The 17,142-nt window shown below is 38.4% G+C and overlaps 1 protein-coding gene across 1 annotated transcript in view; it reads left to right on the top strand.

Moving 5' to 3' along the window:
• KMO (kynurenine 3-monooxygenase) overlaps positions 1–17,142 on the top strand; it is a 67,851-nt gene that overhangs the window by 38,319 nt on the left and 12,390 nt on the right. Inside the window, 5 exon segments of the mRNA XM_018060276.1 lie at positions 637–802; positions 1,888–1,959; positions 3,588–3,709; positions 5,661–5,808; positions 12,646–12,703. Coding sequence (XP_017915765.1) covers positions 637–802; positions 1,888–1,959; positions 3,588–3,709; positions 5,661–5,808; positions 12,646–12,703 — 566 coding nt within the window.

Genomic DNA, 17,142 nt, shown 5'->3' with positions numbered 1-17,142 from the left:
CCCCACGCATGTAGGCTACTATGATCACTTTGTCTCCATTTCCTCTCCCTTCTGCACTGTGGCTCCACTGCAATGTAACTTACTCCTGAGTAAGTTGTCTTAAATTACTACTCTTCATACACCACCTGCCCAATGGAAATATATTGTTTTCTCCCAGCTGCCAGAATAATGTATTTAAACCTTGCATTTTAACATTCAAAATTCTCTTCTCCTCCCTCTCCAATTGTATTCTTTTCTTAAACTCCTCTTCTGATCTCCTCTAAGACAAACATGCTGCTCCTAGAAGATCTTGGTCACGTCCCTGTGGTTGTACATATACTTTCTCCATTTGAAAGACTTTTCCTTCTTTTCAAGGTTCTCTTCCTTCATGCAGGGAACTCAGCTCTTAGGCTTCTGTGGCTTAGCATGTCTTTAGGAATCAATATGATTGTGTGTTACCCTCATTCTCATAGCAAACCCATGACTGGGACAAGTGTTATCTTCATTTTATAGCTATCGACTCAAAGCTCTAAATCAGATATGTAAAAGTGAGTAGTGGCTCCACTATTAAGTCACTACTTTTTATACCCAATAGAGGTACTTCATCATTTTCACCACTAGACTTTTTTTCTTTTGATGGTTTATTTTATTTTTCAGACAGGACAAAGTTCCCAAAGATGTCACCTGTGACCTCATTGTAGGATGTGATGGAGCCTTTTCCACTGTTAGAACTCACCTCATGAAGAAACCCCGCTTTGATTACAGTCAACAATACATTCCTCATGGGTACATGGAGCTGAGTATTCCACCTAAGAATGGGGATGTAAGTCCTTTCCCTTTCTTTCCTCCTTCCTACAACTCTCCCCCTCCCCTGCCGCATATTAGTATAGAAAGTGTATTCTAGTGCAGTTGTTCTCAGCAGCATGTCTTGATCCATTTTAAGGTTTGCCAAAGTACTATGTATTCAATAACTCATAATAAATTGGATGTACAGGTATCCTTTTAATAATATCACTCACTCCCTTACCTTTCGATATGTTTTCTTGAATAGGGAAGAAAGGAAAGGAATTACAACTACTTTTTTCTATTATATCTTGGGAAAAAATTAAAAAAAAAAAAAACAGGTCGGGAATCAACTTTGTGTACTGACAGTCCAGAGTTCTTATACTCATGATTAAATTTTAAAAGTTATTAAATAAAGTGAAAAGGGAGTTGTTGCAGAGAGACTTGCATTGCATGTTTTTTATTTCCTGGAGTCCATGTTAAACCATATGTGGCCAGAGGCAAATATGTAGTGTCTGTGTTGTATGTTGAGGAAAATTAAAATACCAACAGAAGCAATGAGGATCTTGGCTTATAAGTAATAAAAGGTATACAGCATTAAATACTTGATTTGCATGTAAAACATACATTTTAAGGTACTGATTTAACCCATCCTATTTGAAATTCAAACATCTAGTCTGTTTGGGATAGCAATATTATATGCCACTTTTGTGGGCTTCCCAGGTGACTCAGCAGTAAAGAATATGCCAATGCAGGAGATACGGGTTTGATCCCTGGGTGGGGAAGACCCTCTCGAGGAGGAAATGACAACCCACTCCAGTATCCTTGCCAAGACAATTCTATGGACAGAGGAGCCTGGCGGGCTACAGTCTATGAGGTCGCAAAGAGTCTGACATGACTGAATGACTAACACTTCTAACACCTGGGGAATTAAGTGGGAGTTCATCTTAAAGCTATTTTTTCACAGCAGGCAAACTGTCTTTGCTTAGACTTTATGTTTGGAGGGACTTGCAGTGATCTAAATTGCTGTGTGTGCAAGTACATTAACAGTCAGTGTGCCTTATTTGTTAATGCAGATCAGCTGCATTAATACACTAATTATATATACATTTTTTTCCCCTGCAGTATGCCATGGAACCTAATTATCTACATATTTGGCCAAGAAATACCTTTATGATGATTGCACTTCCTAACACGGTAGTGTAAATTTTTTTATTAACTGTCATTTTGCCTATATGATTAATGTTTTCCATTGAAGTGAAAGTGAAGTCACTCAGTTGTGTCCTACTGTTTGTGACCCCGTTGACTGTAGCCCACCAGGCTCCTCCATCCATGGGATTCTCCAGGCAAGAATAGTGGAGTGGGTTGCCATTTCCTTCTCCAGGGGATCTTCCCAACCCAGGGATCAAACCCGGGTCTCCCGCATTGCGGGCAGATGCTTTAACCACTGAGCTACCAGGGAATTACTTACTTTTATATACTGTATACATGTATGTAGTCAACGTCATCATTGTCTAGTCTGTTTAATGATTATATCTGAAACTTGGGGATACTGAAGAAAAACCTGAAGAAATACAATTATTTACTTTGGAAAGGATATTTAACATATACAAATGACTAATGGGGGTTTGTGTGTGGTGGTACCTGACTGCCACCTCCCCCAAGACAGTGCAGGAAGAAACTGCCCCCAAATAAAGCCAAAGATACTTAGGTTATATATTAGGAAGTATTTTTCATCCTTTAAGGTCTGTAGGACATTTGAATATTCATTATCAAAAAGGAGCATGGCTGTTCTTTCATTAGACCTTAGAGACATTTTTGCTATCAGTCCTGGGTGTTCATTGGAAGGACTGATGTTGAAGCTGAAACTCCAATACTTTGGCCACCTGATGTGAAGAACTGACTCATTGGAAAAGACCCTGATGCTGGGAAGGATTGAGGGCAGGAGGAAAAGGGGACGACAGAGGATGAGATGGATGGATTGCATCACCGACTCAATGGACATGGGTTTGGTTGGATTCCAGGAGTTTGCGAAGGACAAGGAGGCCTGGCGTGCTGCAGTTCATGGGGTCGCAAAGAGTCAGACAGAACTGAGTGACTGAACTGAACTGAACTGAACTGAACAGAATATATATATAGTTATTATCTCTATATGGAGATTCCCATGTGGCTCAGTGGTGAAGAATCCAACTGCAGTGCAAGAGATGTGAATTCAATCCCTGAGTCCAGAAGATCCCCTGGGGAAGGAAATGGCAATCCTCTTCAGTATTCTTGCCTGGGAAATCTCATGGACAGAGGAACCTGGCGGGCTATAGGCCATGGGGTCACTAAAGAATTGGACATGACTTAGTGACTAAACAACAACAATCTCTATATATAATATAGACACATATATCTATTTATATTTCTCTGGTTGGTCTTTTATTTACCTTTTTTTTTCCTTTCTCTTGTCAAGAATCCTGGGGTCCAAGGCCCTAATGTCATAGTGTCTTAAATGGAATAACAGTAAAGAAAAAAAACAGAATTCAAATCCAATGCACCTATTAATAGTATAAGGAGTGCAGTGTTTGCTTGGTTAAAATATCTGAAGTTTACAGTATAAAAAGTTTCCTAATAACCAAGAAGCAGGGGTGTACCTGGGGACCCCTGACTGAGCTTTTCCTGGGGAGTGAGGGAAGAAAGTGAGGATGCCTTTCCTGTCTGCTTGGACACTCCTCCCTGAGCCCCGTGAGCCACAGCAAGCACTCAGAGATTGAGGAATCTGTCTTAGGGCCAGCATTGCCTGACCCCCAATCTCTCACACACGATTCCTCTTCTCATCACAGAACAAATCTTTCACGTGTACTTTGTTCATGCCTTTTGAAGAGTTTGAAAAACTGCTAACTAGTCGTGATGTGCTGGACTTCTTCCAGAAATACTTTCCGGATTCCATCCCTCTAATTGGAAAGTAAGTTTCAAGATGTCCAATTGTGCCTTTTGCCCCCTTGTTTGAGGTATTCCAAATTCAGATAAAGGCTAATGCACCTCATTTCAGCTTTTGTTAAAAATGACCTGTGATGCAGTGACCTGGACGGGAAAGCAGCCTGTGTGCTAAGTCACTTCCATCATGTCCGACTCTGCGACCCCATAGACCGTAGCCAGCCAGGCTCCTCTGTCCACAGGGTTTTTCCAGGCAAGAATACTGGAGTGAGTTGCCATGCCCTCCTCCAGGGGATCTCCTGATCATGCAGTGACCTGGATGGGAAACCTAGGTTACAGCAAAAGTCCAAGAGGATCTTGTGCTGCAAACAGGAATTCTGAAAAAAACCCAGGCGGGGCCAGTTTCTCTGGGAAAGACAAGCCACCATTGTCCCTGGGCCTTTTATGTTCCCTGTGCAGGTGCCCAGGCCCCATAGGTCTCGGTGTGCCACCGAGCTTGGCTGTGCTTCCTCCTGCTGGTGGGAACACAAATCTATATGATGGTACCCTCAAGTCCACCAGTTGCTAGCTATATAAGTTTTTCTATGTCTCATACCCTTCACAGTAAAATGCTGATGATAGCTGTACCTGCCCCAAAGGGTTGTTGTGCAGAGTAAAGGGAATAATGCCTATAAACCGTTCATCACAGGGCCAGGCATGTATAAAGTTTTTCCAAACTGATAGCTAATTGTACCAGCCGTCTGGTTTATGAGTCTTAGCTCCTCTGGGCCATTTCAACATCACCACATGGACCTTGTCATTTGGTCTCACTCAGTGCCTCTCTCCCCTGTCCCTCTGTCCTAGAACCTAACTCACATTCCACCTCCAGTGACATCTTCATGAAGGCAGCACAATGCTGCAGAAAGAGCAAGGTTTTAACACTACTCTTGTCCCTGATTTCCTTGGGTCTCAGATTTTTCATCCCTGAAATAGACATCAGGATGCCTTACTTTTAGGGCAATTTTGAAAATTAAATGAGTTAATTATGTAAAGGGGATAGCCCACTGCCAAGTCATAGCAGATCTTTTTAAAAATTGTCAGTTCTCATCCTTTCCTGCATATCAATTCAATTGCTATGTTGGTTTCTCCTTCTCTGGCATTGAAGGGAAATCTCTGCATGCCAAATTTAGCCCTTAGATAGTTTTGGAGCTTGTTCTGTGGCTTGCCTCTCTCACTAGATGTAAGATCATCTAGTGTATGTACACAGGATTGCCAGATGGCTCAGTGGTAAAGAATCCACCTACCAGTGCAGGAGATGCCGGAGACATGGGTTCAGTCACCAGGTCGGGAAGATCCCCTGGAGGAGAAAATGGCAACCCGCTCCAGTATTCTTGCCTGGAAAATTCCACAGACAGAAGAGTCTGGCAGGCTACAGTCCATAGAGTCACGAAGAGTCAGACATGACTGAGCGAGTACACATGATAAATGTACATAGTACTTCTCCACAAAAGCGCCCACAAAACCTCTGTAGATGCTTGAGAGATACTAGCTTGAGTCCAGCTGTTCATTTCCAGATACACATGGACTCACTTAACTTAATTTTGGTTTGTTGGGTGTTAATAAAATACACAACTGCATCTCAATTTTTTCCAAGGAAACCTGAAACATACCAACATAGCTGAACATTATGTGATTTATATGCTAGATAACGAAGTTTTCCTGACATATAGCACAGGCACATTTCAAATTATTCCAATTCAGCTACTCTTGTTTTTTTTTTTTGGATGTGATTAATGTTGTTTCAAATTAAGAATGCAATCAGAACAATGGAATTTGGGAACTAGGAGAAACTTCACCACTCCCTCTCCTGTTTTCTTCCTGGCATTCTCATGTATTTTTCAATGAAATATTATGTTGACAAAGCCAGCAAATCTGAAAGAATTATGCAGTATTTAATACCCAGCTTAACATTTTTACATTTTGATTGTTTTCTTCTGAAGGCAAGCCCTCGTACAAGATTTCTTTCTGTTGCCTGCCCAGTCTATGGTATCCGTTAAGTGCTCTTCTTTTCACTTTAAATCACATTGCTTGTTGATGGGAGATGCTGCCCATGCCATAGTGCCCTTTTTCGGGCAAGGAATGAATGCGGTAAGTTCTTTTTCAGTAGGTAAGTCCCTCAAACTTTTCTGGGCCCATCTCAACTAAAAAAGCTTAAAGAAAAAAGAAAAGGTTAAAACTATCCCTACATAATCTCTGAGAAAATAATCAGTTCAACAACCCCACCAGCTATTTAACTAGATTGATCTCTCTGTATAATCAATTCTTGGATTACTTGATCCAGACATTTAATGTATAAAAAAGCATAAAGCATAAGATAGTTTTCTGTTCAGTTAGAAAATGTATTGATAACTTGAAATTTAGGAACTTGACTGTCAGAAATTCAAGGCTTAATTTTTTAAAAGTATATATTTCTTTGGCTGTGCCAAGTCTTAGTTGTGAAATGCAAATTCTTAGTCACGGCATGTGAGATCTAGTTCCCTGACCAAGGATCGAATGCAAGCCCCCTACATTGGGAGCACGGAGTCTTAGCCACTGGACCATCAGGGAAGTCTCCAACACTTCACGTTTAAAGTATATTTTTTCTTGAGATTATAATGTTAGTATCAAAAAAGAAAAATATCCCAGGGACATCCCTGATGGTCCAGTGGTTAAGATTCCGCCTTCCAGTGCGGGGGAGGTGGGCTTGACCCCTGGTTCAAGAACTAAGGTCCCACAAGTCATGGGGTGCAACCAAAAATTAGAAAAGAAGAAAGAAAAATATCCCCAATTATCTTTTCTTTCCCCCTCTGCTTTTTCATTCCACAGGAAAGGAAAACACAATTAATAGAGTTAAATAGAATGATAAAACAGACTAGACATTGAATACTACTGCTTCCATGGAAATTTTACCATTCTGGCTAGAACAATATATTAGGAAAGGAATACTGTTCAAATATTGAATGTTAATTTAAGGAATTCTAAAATAATTGTCTAGACAAACAGTTATTTTATGTGCATTGTGTTTGTTTACTAATAATATAGTTTTATCAGAGAAGGCAATGGCACCCCACTCTAGTACTCTTGCCTGGAAAATCCCATGGATGGAGAAGCCTGGTAGGCTGCAGTCCATGGGGTCACTGAGTGTCAGACACGACTGAGTGACTTCACTTTGACTTTTCACTTTCGTGCATTGGAGAAGGAAATGTCAACCCACTCCAGTGTTCTTGCCTGGAGAATCCCAGGGATGGGGGAGCCTGGTGGGCTGCTGTCTATGGGGTCGCACAGAGTCGGACACGACTGAAGTGACTTAGCAGACTTAGCATTATGGTTTTATAACCATAGTCTTATATTGTTTTGGTTTATGGAATATATTCCAAGAATAAATAACTTGTGAGTTGAGTATAATCAATTATGTTTTCATCTAATTAGTGATAAATATTTGTTTTACAAAACATAATGGGAGGTGGGATCAAGTTAGCAGAGTAGGAGGACCCTGAGCTTACTTCCTCCCTTCCTCCCTTCTCCCAAGGAGAAGTCCTGGCTGCACCTGGATCTGGCTTTAGTCCCTCTGAAACCAGTCCTGTCTCTCACCAAGGAGGTGGTTGCCAGCACACCCTAAGGGAAAGTGTGGCCCATGCTCACTTCATATATGCTCTCCCAACAAAGCCACTAGGTACATGCAGACTGAATAAGACATCACAGAACATACCTTCAAGACCAGGATAGGTAACTTTCACATAATTTCATAGAGATGGTGAAAGCTGGAGAAGACTCTTTTGAGAGTCCCTGGGACATCAAGGAGATCCAACCAGTCAATTCTAAAGAAAATCAACCCTGAATATTCATTGGAAGGACTGATGCTGAAGTTGAAGTTCCAATACTTTGACCACCTGATGCAAAGAACTGACTCATTGAAAAAGACTCTGATTCTGGGACAGATTGAGGGCAGGAGAAGAAGGGGACGACAGAGGATGAGATGGATGGATGGCATCATCAACTCAATGGACATGAGTTTGAGCAAACTCTGGGAGATAGTGAAGGACAGGGAAGCCTGGTGTGCTACAGTCCATGGTGTCACAAAGAGTGATACATGACTGAACAACAAGAGAAAGTTAAACAAAATTGTAGAAACCATCAACAAATGGAAAATGCAACCTACTGGATGGGAGACCTTAATCAAATCCAAAAAGAACAAAATTAGCTGCATTTGAATAATTTGGTCTTTGCAAATGTAATGTCTGATAAGGGGTTGATATCCAAAAATATATTAAACTTATATAACTCAATGTCAAAGAAACAAACAACCAGATCTCAAAAATGGGCAGAGGAACTGAATAGGAATTTTTCCAGAGAAGACATACAGATAGCCAACAGGCATATGAAAAAATGTTCAATATCACTGTTCATTGCTGCTGCTGCTGCTGCTAAGTCCCTTCAGTCGTGTCCGACTCTGTGCGAGCCCATAGACGGCAACCTACCAGGCTCCCCCGTCCCTGGGATTCTCCAGGCAAGTACACTGGAGTGGGTTGCCATTTCCTTCTCCAATGCATGAAAGTGAAAAATGAAAGTGAAGTCGCCCAGTCGTGTCCGACTCTTCACGATCCCATGGACTACAGCCCACCAGGCTCCTCTGTCCATGGGATTTTCCAGGTAAAAGTACTGGAGTGGGTTGCCATTCACTGTTCATTAGGGAAATGCAAATCAAAACCACCATGAGATATCACCTCATATTTGCTACAGTGGCTGTCATTAAAAATACAACGACAAACGTGTGTCAAGGATCTAGAGAACAAGAATTCTAGTACCCTGTTTGTGGGAATGTAAATTAGTGCAACTACTATGGCAAACAGTATGGAGTTTCCTCAAAAAATTAAAACCTGAACCACCACATGATCCAGTAATTCCACTCATGGTATATATCCAAAGAAAATGAAAATGCTGCTTCAAAAAGATATATGCACCCCATGTTCATAGCAGCATTGTTTACAGTAGCCAAGATGTGGAAACAACCTAAGTGTCCATTAACAAAAGAATGGATAAAAAAGTAGTGGTATGTATATATGATGGAGTATTACTCAACCATAAGAAAGAACGAAATTTTGCAATTTGCAACAACATGGATGAACCTGTATAGTATTATGGTTAGTGAAATAAGTCAGACAAAGAAAGACAAATTCTGTTTGTTTTCATTTATATGTGGAATCTAAAATATAAAGCAAGTAAATGAATATAACAAAACAGAAACAGACTCACAAATACAGAGAACAAACCAGTGGTTACCGGTGGGTAGAAGGGGAGGGGGAGAGGCAAGAAAGAAAAAGGGGATTATGAGGTACAAACTGTAATACACAGTACATGGTATATAGCCTATATTTTATAACTTTGTATGGAGTATAATCTATAAAAATATCAAATCACTAAGTTGTATATCTGAAACAAGTAAAATATTGTAAGTCAGCTATACTCCAGTTTTTTTTTAAACTAAAAAACACATCAATTTTAGCAGTGGATGCATGTGTGGACTCTGGCATTAGAACTCCTTTGTTCAAAGCCTGGCTTCATGATTTATTAGAATATGTTCTCACACAACTAATTTTACTCCTTATCTGTAAAATTTAGATTTTTATTTTTAATACTTTTTGCTTTATTATTTCTTGTTTTTTTTTAAACAAGCTTTTTTTGGGGGGGCAATAATTGCTGTACAATGTTGTGGTAGTCAACACAAATCAGCCATATTTACGTATACATCCCTTTCTTTTTGAGCCTCCCCCCCTCAAAATTCAGATTTTAATAGGACCTATCTCATAGGAATTCTCCAGGAATAAATGAATTAATTAAAGAATTTAAGAGTATTATCTCACCACTATATGATATCTCTTATCGCTATATTCCTATAGCATTAACAGCCTATATAATTGACAAATTTATTTGCCTCTAGTATAATATTGATATGTGTAATTGATATAGAAATATTTTATTTCTTAACCTTTACAAATTTATATATGATCTTAAAAACCATAGTTTGATTTCCTAGAATGCAGGAAACATAGCTTTCTATTTTCTCATCCCTACTGCACTTAGCAGAGTACCTTACTAATTTTGTGGATTTGTTGATTAGAAATTTGCTTTAATTTTGGCTTATGGGAAATGAATTCATAGGAGAGTTCTATACTGTCATTAAATTGCTCTAAATGTGAATCTTAAATCCCTAAATAGTTTAAATATTATTCTAATGCTCATGGTAGAACAATATAATTATTTTTGCATCTTTAAGAGGCAACAGAATTGTCAAAATTACAACTTAATCTAAAATTTTTATATTCTAAATTTATATCTATATCTGCATATACTACCACACACTTGCACTCATCTCACATGCTAGCAAAGTAATGCTCAAAATCCTCCAAGCCAGGCTTCAACCGTACATGAAACATGAATTTCCAGCTGGATTTAGAAAAGGCAGAGGAACCAGAGATCAAATTGCCAACATCCGCTGGATCATTGAAAAAGAAAGAGAGTTCCAGAAAAACATCTACTTCTGCTTTATCGACTATACCAAAGCCTTTGACTGTGTGGATCACAATAAACTGTGGAAAATTCTTCAAGAGATGGGAATACCAGACCACCTGACCTGCCTCTTGCAAAATCGGTATGCAGGTCAAGAAGCAAGAGTAAGATCTGGACATGGAACAACATGGTTCCAAATCAGGAAAGGTGTATGTCAAGGCTGTATATTGTCACCCTGCTTATTTAACTTATATGCAGAGTACATCATGATGAATGCTGGACTGAATGAAGCACAAGCTGGAATCAAGATTGCCGGGAGAAATATCAATAACCTCAGATACGCAGATGACACCACCCTTATGGCAGAAAGCAAAGAAGTAAAGAGCCTCTTGATGAAAGTGAAAGAGGAGAGTGAAAAAGTTGGCTTAAAACTCAACATTCAAATTAAAAGCTTCTGCACAACAAAGGAAAATATAAGCAAGGTGAAAAGACAGCCTTCTGAATGGGAGAAAATAATAGCAAATGAAGCAACTGACAAACAACTAATCTCAAAAATATACAAGCAACTTATGCAGCTCAATTCCAGAAAAATAAACAACCCAATCAAAAAATGGGCCAAAGAACTAAATAGACATTTCTCCAAAGAAGACATATGGATGGCTAACAAACACATGAAAAGATGCTCAACATCACTCATTATTAGAGAAATGCAAATCAAAACCACAATGAGGTACCACTTCACACCAGTCAGAACGGCTGTGATCCAAAAATCTGCAAGCAATAAATGCTGGAGAGGGTGTGGACAAAAGGGAACCCTCCTACACTGTTGGTGGGAATGCAAACTAGTACAGCCACTATGGAGAACAGTGTGGAGATTCCTTAAAAAATTGCAAATAGAACTACCTTATGACCCAGCAATCCCACTGCTGAGCATACACACCGAGGAAACCAGAATTGAAAGAGACACGTGTACCCCAATGTTCATCGCAGCACTGTTTACAATAGCCAGGACATGGAAACAACCTAGATGTCCATCAGCAGATGAGTGGATAAGAAAGCTGTGGTACATATACACAATGGAGTATTACTCAGCCGTTAAAAAGAATTTATTTGAATCAGTTCTGATGAGATGGATGAAACTGGAGCCGATTATACAGAGTGAAGTAAGCCAGAAAGAAAAACACCAATACAGTATACTAACACATATATATGGAATTTAGAAAGATGGCAATGACGACCCAGTATGCAAGACAGCAAAAAAGACACAGCTGTGTATAACGGACTTTTGGACTCAGAGGGAGAGGGAGAGGGTGGGATGATTTGGGAGAATGACATTCTAACATGTATACTATCATGTAAGAATTGAATCGCCAGTCTATGTCTGACGCAGGATACAGCATGCTTGGGGCTGGTGCATGGGGATGACCCAGAGAGATGTTATGGGGAAGGAGGTGGGAGGGGGGTTCATGTTTGGGAACGCATGTAAGAATTAAAGATTTTAAAATTAAAAAAAATAATAATAAATTAAAAAAAAAAACTCAACATTCAGAAAACTAAGATCATGGCATCCAGTCCCATCACTTCATGGCAAATAGATGGGGAAACAGTGGGACTCCAAAATCACTGCAGATAGTGACTGCAGCCATGATTTTAAAAGACACTTGCTCCTTGGAAGAAAAGCTATGACCAACCTAGACAGCTTTTTAAAAAACAGACATTACTTTACCAACAAAGGTCTGTCTAGTCAAAGCTATGGTTTTTTTCAGTAGTCATGTATGGATGTGAGAGTAGGACTATAAAGAAAGCTGAGCACCGAAGAATTGATGCTTTTGGACTGTTGTGTTGGAGAAGACTCTTGAGAGTCCCTTGGACTGCAAGGCTATCCAACCAGTCCATCCTAAAGGAAATCAGTCCTGAATATTCATTGGAAGGACTGATGCTGAAGCTGAAACTCCAGTACTTTGGCTACCTGATGTGAAGAACTGACTCATATGAAAAGACCCTGATGCTGGGAAAGTTGAAGGCAGGAGGAGAAGGGGACAACAGAGGATGAGCTGGCTGGATGGCATTGGCTCAATGGATGTGAGTTTGAGTAAACTCTGAGTGTTGGTGATGGACAGGGAGGCCTGGCATGCTATAGTCCATGGGGTCACAAAGAGTCGGACACGACTGAGAGACTGAAATGAACTGAATTGAATTGAACTGATATATATATATATAAATGAATGAATGAACTGGGCAAAGACAAAACCATCAAACATGCTGTTAATGACATTTTTAATCAGAATTCAATACCACGTGTGGCTATTCAGCTGTTACATACTGGTTTAGGGTACAAATATCCTGTGAGTTATACCACCAATGAAAAGTCTATTCAAAATTGCTAAATGAAGTATTTATTATTTCCAGTTCATTTTTTCCCATTTTTTCTTATTTTAGGGCTTTGAAGACTGCTTGGTATTTGATGAATTAATGGATAAATTCAATAATGACTTTAGTAAGTAAAATTTCTCAGTGGGACATGGATTAGTCTTGCTGATTAATTGTACACCTGTTTCTGATCCTGGAAGAATTTAAATCAATCATGAATTAGATTTCCTAATCAGAATTATAATTTTTTCTTTTAACACTCTATGCTGCTGTTGTTGCTCATTGCAGACAAGAAACACCCAGAAGGGAAAAAACAGTTTCTTTTAAATTTTTACATGGAGGTCTATACCAAGAAAAAAAGTTCTGAGTACCAAAGTTTGGTGAAGGTATACTTCTTTCTGGGCTTCCCTGATGGCTTGGATGGCAAAAAATTCACCTGCAGTGAAGGAGACCCTGGTTTGATCCCTGGGTCAGGAAGATCCTGGAGAAGGGAATGGCTACCCACTCCATTATTCTTGCCTGGAGAACTCCATGGACAGAGGAGCCTGGCTAGGCTACAGTCCGTGGGGTCAGACATAACTGAAACTACTTAGCATGCACACATACCCCTTTATCTCCCTCTCAGTCTAGTTAACACCCATGCCTATATTCCCTACAGCTTGCCCTCAGAACACCTTTGGAAGCTCCAGCATTTTCTTGTTTTTTGCTTTGTCAAAGTTTGCATATAATACTTCCATTTACCTTTTGATTAAAATGAATTGCACAAATAATTTTACAAGTATTGAAGTTTTAAATTTTTATATATAACTCAAAATAATTAAATGTACATAATTTTCATCTGTAAAAGAAATTGAAAACAACAGAACTGGATAAATTATACTGCTTCTCAGCTCCACATGCTCTCAAAGGTCACCTCTGAAATTAAACCTGTGGCAGATAAGAGACTACTTAAAGAATCAGTTTTGAATCTACACCCAGATTCCAGCCTTTTTTAATTTCTGTTTTTATTAAAGGATCATTGCTTTACAGAAATCTGTTGTTTTCTGTCAAACCTCAATGTGAATCAGCCATAGGTATACATATATCCCCTCCCTTTTGAACCTCCCTCCCATCTCCCACCCGATCCCACTCCTCTAGATTGATACAGAGCCCCTGTTTGAGTTTCCTGAGCCATACAGCAAATTCCCATTGGCTATCTATTTTACATATGGTAATGTAAGTTTCCAAATGTTACTCTGCATACATCTCACCCTCTCCTCCCCTCTCCCCATGTCCATAAGTCTATTCTCTATGTCTGTTTCTCCACTGCTGTCCTGTTAATAAATTCTTCAGTACCATTTTTCTAGATTCTGTATATATGTTAGAATATGATATATATTTCTATTTCTGACTCACTTCACTCTGTATAATAGGTTCCACGTTCATCCACCTCATCAGAACTGACTCAAATGTGTTCCTTTTATGGTTGAGTAATATTCCATTGTGTATATGTACAACAACTTCTTGATCCATTCATCTGTCGATGGACATCTAGGTTGCTTCCATGTTCTGGCTATTGTAAATAGTGCTATAATGAACAATGGGACACATGTGTCTTCCAATTTTGGTTTCCTCAGGATATATGCCTAGGAGTGGGATTGCTGGATCATATTGTGGTTTTATCCTAGTTTTTTAAGGAATCTCCATTCTGTCTTCCATAGTGGCTGTATCAATTTACATTCCAACAGGGCAAAAGCATTCCCTTTTCTCCACACCCTCTCCAGCATTTATTGTTTGTAGACTTTTTGATGATGGCTATTCTGACTGGAGTGAGGTGATATCTCATTATAGTTTTGATTTGCATTTCTCTAATAGTAAGCAATGTTGAGCATCTTTTCATGTGTTTGTTAGCCATCTAGATGTCTTCTTTGGAAAAATGTCTGTTTAGGTCTTTCTCCCACTTTTTAATTGGGTTGTTTGTTTTTCTGGCATTGAGTTGTATGAGCTGCTTGTATATTTTGGGAATTAATCCTTTGTCAGTTGTTTCATTTGCTATTTATTATTTTCTCCCACTCTGAGGATTGTCTTTTCACCTTGCTTATAGTTTCCTTTGCTGTGCAAAAGCGTTTAAGTTTAATCAGGACCCACTTGTATACTTTTGTTTTTATTTCTGTTACTCTAGGAAGTGGGTCATAGAAGATCTTGCTTTGATTTATGTCATCAAGTGTTCTGCCTATATTTTCCACTAAGAGTTTTATAGTTTCTCTTCTTACATTTAGGTTTTTAATCCATTTTGAGTTTACCTTTGTGTTTGGTATTAGGAAGTTTCCTAATTTCATTCTTTCACATGTAGCTGTCCAGTTTTCCCAGAACTGTTTATTGAAGAGGCTGTCTTTGTCCCATTGAATATTCTTGCCTCCTTTGTCAAAAATGAGGTACCCATATGTGCATGGGTTTATTTCTTGCCTTTCTATCTTATTCCATTGGTCTATATTTCTGTTTTTGTGCCAGTACCATACTGTTTTGATGATGGTATCTTTGCAATATAATCTGAAGTCAGGAAGGTTGATTCCTCCAGGTCCATTCCTCTTTCTCAAGATTGCTTTGACTACTTGGGGTCTTTTGTGTTTCCATATGAATTGTGAAATTTTTTGTTCTAGTTCTGTGAAAAATGCCTTTGGTATTTCATAGGGATCAGATTGAACATGTAGATTGCATTTGGTAATACAGTCATTTTTACAATATTAATTCTTCCTACCAAGGAACACAGAATATCTGTCCATCTGTTTATTTTGTCTTTGATTTCTTTCATTAGTGTCTTATAATTTTCTGTGAACAGTTCTTTTGTCTCCTTAGGTACGTTTATTCCTAGATATTTAATTATTTAAGTTGCAGTGGTGAATGGGGTTGATTCCTTAATTTCTCTTTCTGATTTTTTGTTGTTAGTATACAGAAATGCAAATGATTTCTGCATATTGATTTTGTATCCTGCAACTTTGCTAAATTCACTGATTAGTTCTAGTAATTTTCTGATACTATCTTCAGGGTGTTCTATGTACAGTATCATGTCATCTGCAAACAGTGAGAACTTTACTTCTTCTTTTCCAATCTGAATTCTTTTTATTTGTTTTTCTTCTCTGATGGCTGTAGCTAGGACTTCCAGAACTATGTTGAATAATAGCAGTGAAAGTGAACACCCTTGTCTTGTTCCTGATCTTAGGGGGGATGCTTTCAGTTTTTCACCACTGAGAATAATTTTTGCTGTAGATTGATATATATGGCCTTTACTGTGTTGAGGTAGATTCCTTCTCTGCCTATTTTTTTGAGGAGTTTTAATCAGAAATGGGTGCTGAATTTTGTCAAAGTCTTTTTTCTGCATCTGTTGAGATTATCATATAGTTTTTATCTTTCAATTTGTTATCATGGTGTACCACATTGATTGATTTTCATATAATGAAGAATCCTTGCATCCCTAGAATAAACCCAACTTGATCATGGTGTATGAGCTTTCTGAGGTTGCTAAATTCTGTTTGCTAAAATTTTGTTGAGGATTTTTGTATCTATTTGTATCTTTTTTTTTTTTTTAGTTTTTTATTTTTTCAATTTTAAAATCTTTTATTTGTATCTATTTTTGCTTTAATATACTTTCTTTGTGTTTAGTCTTGTTAGTTTGATTATTATGTGTCTGGGGTGTTTTTCCTCAGGTTTATCCTGTATGGGACTCTTTGTGCCTCTTGGACTTGATTGACTATTTCCTTTGCCATGTTGGGGAAATTTCCAACTATAATCTCTTAAAAATCCTTTGTATTTCTGCTTTGTCTGTCGTAACCTCTCCTTTTTCATTTCCAATTTTGTTGATATGATTCTTTTCTCTTTTTTTTCTTGATGAGTCTGGCTAAAGGTTTGTCAATTTTGTTTATCTTCTCAAAGAACCAGCTTTCAGTTTTATTAATTTTTACTGTTGTTTCTTTCATTTCTTTTTCATTTATTTCTGCTTGGATCTTTATGATTTCTTCTACTAATTTGGGGGCTTAATTCTTCTTTTTCCAGTTGTTTTAGGTGTAAAGTTAGGTTGTCTACTCAATGTTTTTCTTCTTTCTTGCGGTAGTATTGTATTGCTATAAACTTCTCTCTTAGAACTGCTTTTGCTGCTTCCCATAGGTTTTGAGTTGTCATGTTTTCATTGTCGTTTGTTTCTAGAAATTTTTTGATTTCCCTTTTGATTTCTTCAGTAACCTATTGCTTATTTAGAAACATGTTGTTTAATCTCTATGTGTTTGTGTTTCTTACAGTTTTTTTCTTGTAATTGGTATCTCGTCTCATAGCATTCTAGTCAGAGAAGATGCTTGATATAACTTCAATTTTCTTCAATTTACTGAGGTTTGACTTATGACCCAAGATATGGTCTATCCTGGAGAATGTTCCATGTGCACTTAAGAAGAAGATATGCTGCTGCTGCTGCTCTAGCCTTCTGCATTTGGATGGAAAGTCCTAAAGATATCAATGAGATATAGCTCATCTAATGTATCATTTAAGACTTGTGTTTCCTTATTAATTTTCTGTTTTTTTGGTTTGTCCATTGGTGTG

This window comes from Capra hircus, chromosome 16, assembly GCF_001704415.2.
Source record: "Capra hircus breed San Clemente chromosome 16, ASM170441v1, whole genome shotgun sequence".
Taxonomy (NCBI): Eukaryota; Metazoa; Chordata; class Mammalia; order Artiodactyla; family Bovidae; genus Capra; species Capra hircus.
This window is presented reverse-complemented; position numbering and strand designations above follow the sequence as displayed.